Source organism: Armigeres subalbatus, chromosome 2 (assembly GCF_024139115.2).
Source record: "Armigeres subalbatus isolate Guangzhou_Male chromosome 2, GZ_Asu_2, whole genome shotgun sequence".
Lineage (NCBI taxonomy): Eukaryota > Metazoa > Arthropoda > Insecta > Diptera > Culicidae > Armigeres > Armigeres subalbatus.
In genome coordinates this window covers 149,250,575-149,257,150 of record NC_085140.1, presented here as the reverse complement: position 1 = coordinate 149,257,150, position 6,576 = coordinate 149,250,575, and the positions used below count along the sequence as shown (strand labels likewise).

General features: G+C 40.0%; 1 protein-coding gene across 1 annotated transcript; it reads left to right on the top strand.

Annotated features, from left to right (window-relative positions):
* The first annotated feature begins 4,908 nt into the window (after positions 1-4,908).
* LOC134215257 (chitinase-3-like protein 1) lies at positions 4,909-6,274 on the top strand. Its single transcript, XM_062694480.1, has 4 exons — positions 4,909-4,980; positions 5,035-5,888; positions 5,955-6,077; positions 6,139-6,274. Exons 1-4 carry the CDS (start codon positions 4,914-4,916, stop codon positions 6,262-6,264), a joined length of 1,170 nt encoding a protein of 389 aa, XP_062550464.1. The 5' UTR covers positions 4,909-4,913; the 3' UTR covers positions 6,265-6,274.
* The last annotated feature ends 302 nt before the right edge of the window (positions 6,275-6,576 follow it).

Below are 6,576 nucleotides of genomic sequence, written 5' to 3'. Positions count from 1 at the left end.
CGAGTGATGAGCACAGCCGTAGATGAAGGGACTCCCCACCTTTAAAAAATCATTTTAATAAAAAAAAGGTGTCTGTGATTAAATAGATAAAAATGATTTGTGCTCTATCATTGAAAGGATTCAAAAGAAAGAGGTATGAAAGACACGTGCGGGCAGCAGGGAATATGTCCAAGGGCTTGACGATCCCTCCCCAGGCCATCTGCTAGTTGTGGGGCTTGCCTAGGATGTGGTGGGGTTTGACAGTGGGCCCTGTTAAATTCCTATGAAAAGCTGCATGTATCCGCAAGTAGGCCCCACCAAAGCGACCGTGTGCCGCTCAAAGCACACAAGCCCAAGTCCTGTTGTTAGGTGGGACGTTAAACAGCCCTGACACGATGGCCCTCCGACGAAAAAAATGTCTGATTCCATCGGTTTGAAAAAAAATATCGACAACTATGCAAATTTGACATTTTTGGACATTTCAATTTTGTGGTTCGGTTGTGGGCACCCTTGAAAACTCAGCGAAAAGTAAAGAAGCTTGAATAGGTCTCCAGTAGCCTTGCGAGCAAAGGCGTAGGATTGCCAATCTGGAGATGGCGAGTTCGATTCTCGGTCCGGTCTAGGATGTTTTCGGGTTGGAAACATTCTCGACACCCTGGGCATAGTGTATCCATTGTACTTGCCACACAAGATACATACTCATGCAATGGCGGGCATAGAAAAGCTTTAAATTAATAACTGAGGAAATGCTAATAGAATACTAAGTTGAAAAGCAGGCCAAGTTCCAGTTGGAAGGTAGAGCCATCGAAGAAGAAGAAGAAGAATAGAAACCACCCAGATTTAAAGAAAAGCAATAATTTATTCATTCTAATAGCCACAAGGCATTTTAGTGGGTGGTTTCTATACATCAGATCAATCCACCTATCAGTGATGATGCCTCCATTGGTGCATTATCAGGTATCAGGTATCAGAACGTCGGCTCAGGAGGCACGTTCCCCTCAATTTGGGAGATTTGTGCCATCGCCTTCACTGGCCTTTCTCATCATTTACCTGACGGAAAAGGAAGTGAAAAGGGGAAAGGAATAGGAAGTGAAGTTGGAAAGGAGAATGGAACCATTTATAGGAAAGCCAATTATGTAGACTCACACGCATTCAGCTAGGGACTAAAGAGAGGTGTCACAAAAACACAGAGGATGGACGAACGTCAAAGACAAAACACAGAGTGCACTGTGAAAATCGCATAATGCGAATCCATATAGGTGGCAATTTGTTGAAAACTAAGTAAAACACATATTCATAACCCCATTCTTATTGAACCTCACGTTGAGATTGAACAAGAGTAGCCGAACCCGAACGTCAAGAACGAAACACCGAGTACACTGTGAAAAACGCATAATGCGAATCCATATAGGTAACATACACAAAGTACATTGTAAAAAAACGCATAATGCGAATCCATATAGGTAACATACACAAAGTAAGGTATGGTAAGACGGTATAATGCGCCCCATCTGGCCAAAACGCCCCCCTTTGATTTCTAGAAAACTATAACTAATTAAGGGTCAAAAACAGTTGGTACCTATAAGTATTTGTGAACCCATCATACTATGTGAATGTGGAAGTATTTTTGTATTACACAATGAAAATAATAGCAACATACAAAAAGTTACAGTTTTGATGTAACTTTTCATGTTTGTTTGCTCAACATTCTGGAGCGACTCTGGCATACTGTCCGCAAAACTTGCACTGGAACACTCAGTTGGGCAACAAAATAACTTTTCTCAGTGGTTAATATGATATAAAATTGCTTCCATCTTCAAAAATGTAACGATTTTCGAAAACATGTTTCACTGGCCAAAACGCCCCAGTGTAGGCAGGACGATATGCCCTTACCAACTGGACACAAGCGCAGCGAGCCTGCAGCAGTTGCTTCCAAATTGTATGTAAAATATTGAAATGTAATTCACTCCTGATTGAATGGACCTATGTTGGTTTTTTAATGTCAAGCGCATAAGGATTTGTAGCCTTTTTATTATGGGATTGATAAAATACTAATGAAGGGCAATTAAACGTTTTTGGTTGAGGTGGGGCGTATTGCCCAGGCACTTTTTAAAATTCATTTTTTCACGACTTTTCAAAAAAGCATTATTACGTGTTAACTGAAATATTTTTATACGACTACTCACGGGCAATGCATTTGCGACTTTCTGGACTTCCAAATAACACAAAGTTTGCATAAATTGCGTTAAAAAGTAAAAAGTTATCAAGAAGTTGCCTTAGGGGGGGCATATTATACCGTCTTACCCTACATTTATACCGTCTTACCATACAATTTGTTGAAAACTAAGTAAAACACATATTCATAACCCCACTCTTATTTAACCTCACGTTGAGATTGAACAAAAGTAACCGAAGCCGAACGTCAAGGACGAGACACAGAGGACACTGTGAAAAACGCATAATGCGAATCCATAAAGGTAACATACACAAAGTACATTTTAAAAAAACGCATAATGCGAATCCATATAAGTGACAATTTGTTGAAAAAAAACTAAGTAAAAAAAACATTTTCATAACCCCACCCTTATTCAACCTCAAGTTGAGATTAAACAAGAGTAGCTGAAGCCGAACGTCAAAGACAAAACACAGAGTACACTGTGAAAAGCGCATAATGCGAATCCATATACGTGACAATTTGTTGAAAACTAAGTAAAACACATATTCATAACCCCACTCTTATTTAACCTCACGTTGAGATTGAACAAGAGTAGCCGAAGCCAAACGTCAAGGACGAGACACAGAGTACACTGTAAAAAAATGCATAATGCGAATCCATATAGGTAACATACACAAAGCACATTGTAAAAAACGCATAATGCGAATCCATATAGGTGACAATTTGTTGAAAACTAATTAAAACACATATTCATAACCCCACTCTTATTTAACCTCACGATGAGGTTGAATAAGAGTAGCCGATTATCTCGGAGAAGTAAAAAGTCAACTACGCCATAGCTCCGGTTAGCGCAGCGAGGGCTAAAATACTGTGAAGGGGGCCCTGGTGCTTCACAGGCTCCGTTTGCGGTTAGGTTCTTATTAGACCCCCCTAACCATTCATTCGTAGGCACGGTAAGCAAACAGGGAGAGTTTTCAAAGTGATGAGAAGTGAAAAGAATTAGAGAAAAGTAGAGCAGGGAAGCTCAAGTAGGACGATATAAAAATATTAATATTAAAAAGTAAAGTGAATTGCTCCAAAAATACTTAGAATCTTCAATAAAATATCCTGTTTGTAGTCCTGCAAATCGAGCACCACCTCCGAGTCAACCTCCAAAGTGTCGACTTTCAAATCTTCATCAAAAAATCCAACAGTCGCCAACAGGTTTCGGCACATCGGTGCAATAATATCATGAACGCTTGAACTAAATTAAAATACTATACGTTTTCATAGAGTTTTTTTAATTAGGAAATTTGACGGAACAAATAAATTCCGCTTCCGTCTCCAAACATAGCACACTGATTTTTTAATTGAAATAGCAATTAGCAACAAAATGTTCAATCATGGTAATTGGAAATGCAATATTTGTCTTAAAATCGGAGAAACTTCCACAAACTATGTAAGCATTCTATCCTAAAGGTCCAGGAGTCTAGTTTATGATATTTAGAAATGATAATGTGTAAAATGGGCCCTCCTTAGCCGTGCGGTAAGACGCACGACTACAAAGCAAGACCATGCTGATGGTGGCTGGGTTCGATTCCCGGTACCGGACTAGGCAATTTTCGGAATGGAAATTGTCTCGACTTCCTTGGGCATAAAAGTATCATCGTGTTAGTTAAAATTTTTGCAAAGTTGCTCCATTTTGCATGATTCATCATTAAACTTTTTTTTTACACGGATTATCAAATTTTAAACTGAAAACTTTTTTTTACACGGAACGCATCCCCCGTGTAAAAAAAGAATCGGGTGTATTGTTAAGCTTATACAACACGGTAGACTACGGTGGGCTGGTCACGTTATTCGTATGCCGGAAGAACGTCAAGCGAAGATAATATTTAGTAGAGAACCCGGAAAAGGCCGTAGGCTTCGTGGAAGGCCGCGTACACGATGGCTTTTTGCTGTTGAAGAGGACCTGAGGACGCTCAACGATTGGCCCAGGAGTCCAGTAGAGAAGGATACTCCATTCGGCGTAGGTTCTTCGATGAGCTGTAGCCCATCAAGTATCAAGTATCAAGTAAGTATTAGTTTCATGGAAGGTTTGTACCGTTGTGATTCCTGCATTCATTTTGACGAACTGATTTAACACTTCGGAGGACTTTATGGTGCATGAATTAAAATATTTGTATGGATCAATTGTTTCTATCCGATAGCTAAAAAATTGCGCATTTGATAGAATATAAGCGCTTGATACTAATATTTTATTGATTATAACTATCAATACTGAATAATTGTATTTTGCCAAATTTTGTCTCAAATGCCGAACACGCATAGTAGAAATTGTCGCAAATTCTGAAATTTTTTAAATGCACTTAAATGAAAAATTGGAACGACGTTCCATTGTTGCACATTGTTGCTTGATCTGTACGTCTGCCGAAAAAAGTCGTTTCTTTATGAGTCTGGTCGGGATAAGCTGCATTTCAGAATTTTGCAACTTTGGAAAGGTATACATTTTAAACGATTAATTTTCCGTACAACAACAGTGAATTAAATTAAATGCATCAGGATTTAAAAAATATTAATTTAAGCATATTTTACGTAGTCTAATAATTTATTTGCCGTTTTGTCCATCTTTTGATATATGGAAGCCAGGTGTCCCATCTTTATCTTTATTGTTTTCGCTTTGGGTTATCAGCAAAACCCTTAAAACGGATGCGAAACGCATATTTTATTGAACTAATGCCAAAGTCATGGGTTAGTCTTGCATGAATTATTGCTCGATATGGTCACTAAAAGTGAATGTGTCTTAAGTTTGATCCTGGCTTTAAGCTGTGCAGCTTTTGCTCAAAGTACGTACTCTGAATAAAGTCATATGGTGTTACTTTATTATCAAATTTTCACAGAGAATGTAGTCTGCTACTACGCATCCTGGGCGACGTATCGTGCCGGACGAGGTCAATTCAATGTGGACGACATCGATCCCAATCTGTGCACGCATCTAGCGTACGCCTTCTTTGGGTTGCTCGAGAATGGAACCATCTCAATTTTGGATCCCTGGTTGGACTTGGATTCGGGCCGAGGCAATATCCGACTATTCAACGAACTGAAGAACGTTAACCCTAGTTTGAAAACGTTGGCCGCCATCGGAGGATACAATCAACAGTCGGAAATATTTTCTAAGGTGGCAGCGAACCCTGCACTACGACAAGCTTTTGCGGAAGATGCCCGAGATTTTTGTCTTCTGCATGGGTTCGATGGGGTGGACATCGGCTGGGAATTTCCCGGACAGCGAGGAGGAGATCCTGTAGCTGACAGAGAAAATTTTGTTTTGATGTTAGCCGATTTGAAGCAAGTGTTATCAGCTAACGGATTGATACTGACAGGAGCGCTGGCGGCTGCTCAAAACATAGCAGAAACTGCCTACAATATACCACTTGTATCACAGCATTTGGACTTCATCAATCTGATGGCGTATGACTTCAATGGAGCGTGGAATTCTTTCACTGGCCACAATTCGCCGCTGTTTGCGGGACCAGCAGATAGTACGGATTTTCAGAGAACCTTGAATGTAGATCACAGTGTGTCGTACTGGCTACAGCAGGGAGCTCCAGCGTCGAAGATCAATCTTGGAGTTCCACACTACGGAAGAACTTTCACGCTGGAAAATAAAGCGAATCATTGGTTGCGAGCGAATGCTATCGGACCTGGATCACCCGGTTTTTACACTCAAGAGGAAGGCGCTTTGGCTTATTATGAAGTATAATGATCGAGTGATTTAGCTGATGATAGTTTGGTTGATGGATTGTTGCTTTTTTTTCTGTAGATATGTGAAAATTTCTCAAGTGGCAGTTGGGCTCAATTTTGGGATTCTGATCAGAAAATTCCGTTCGGTGTTATCAATGATCAGTGGATTGGATACGACAATGAAGAAACAACAACGTACAAGGTATGCATGCTTGCATGACAAAATTTTGTAGATGCTAATATTGTTGATCTTGTTATTGCAGTGCAATTATATCTTGCAACATAATTTAGCCGGTGGAATGGTGTGGTCAATGGATCAAGACGATTTTCGTGGTAATTGCGGCCCGAAATTTGCGTTGTTATCAGCTCTTCAATCGTGTCTCAACTGATATCATTACTGGTTCTGGTTCAAATTAAAACTCTATTGCAATTGAGCTCGGTGCTGTTTTATTACCATTTCGAGGTCCATTGTGTGAAAAGTTAATCCCTAAAGTCGTAACTCTTGCGACCAATGAATCAACGTGTGGCCAGTTGAGACGACGATTTTTTTTGCAAATGTTTCTTCTTCGCAATGAGATCGTCTGTCGTATTTCGTATTTCGTATTTCTCTCGGATGGTGCTAGAAGCATTCCATTACGACATTGCGTTTGCTGGCTGGGCACCCCCTGTGTCGAGCAGAGCAATATTTTCCAGCAAATTAA

Excerpts from the sequence above, each read along its gene's own strand:
- LOC134215257 (XM_062694480.1), top strand. The coding sequence starts at position 4,914 with ATGGTCACTAAAAGTGAATGTGTCTTAAGTTTGATCCTGGCTTTAAGC. Across the intron at positions 4,981-5,034 it reads CTGTGCAGCTTTTGCTCAAA|AGAATGTAGTCTGCTACTAC; the intron begins GTACGTACTCTG and ends AAATTTTCACAG. Across the intron at positions 6,078-6,138 it reads AAGAAACAACAACGTACAAG|TGCAATTATATCTTGCAACA; the intron begins GTATGCATGCTT and ends TTGTTATTGCAG.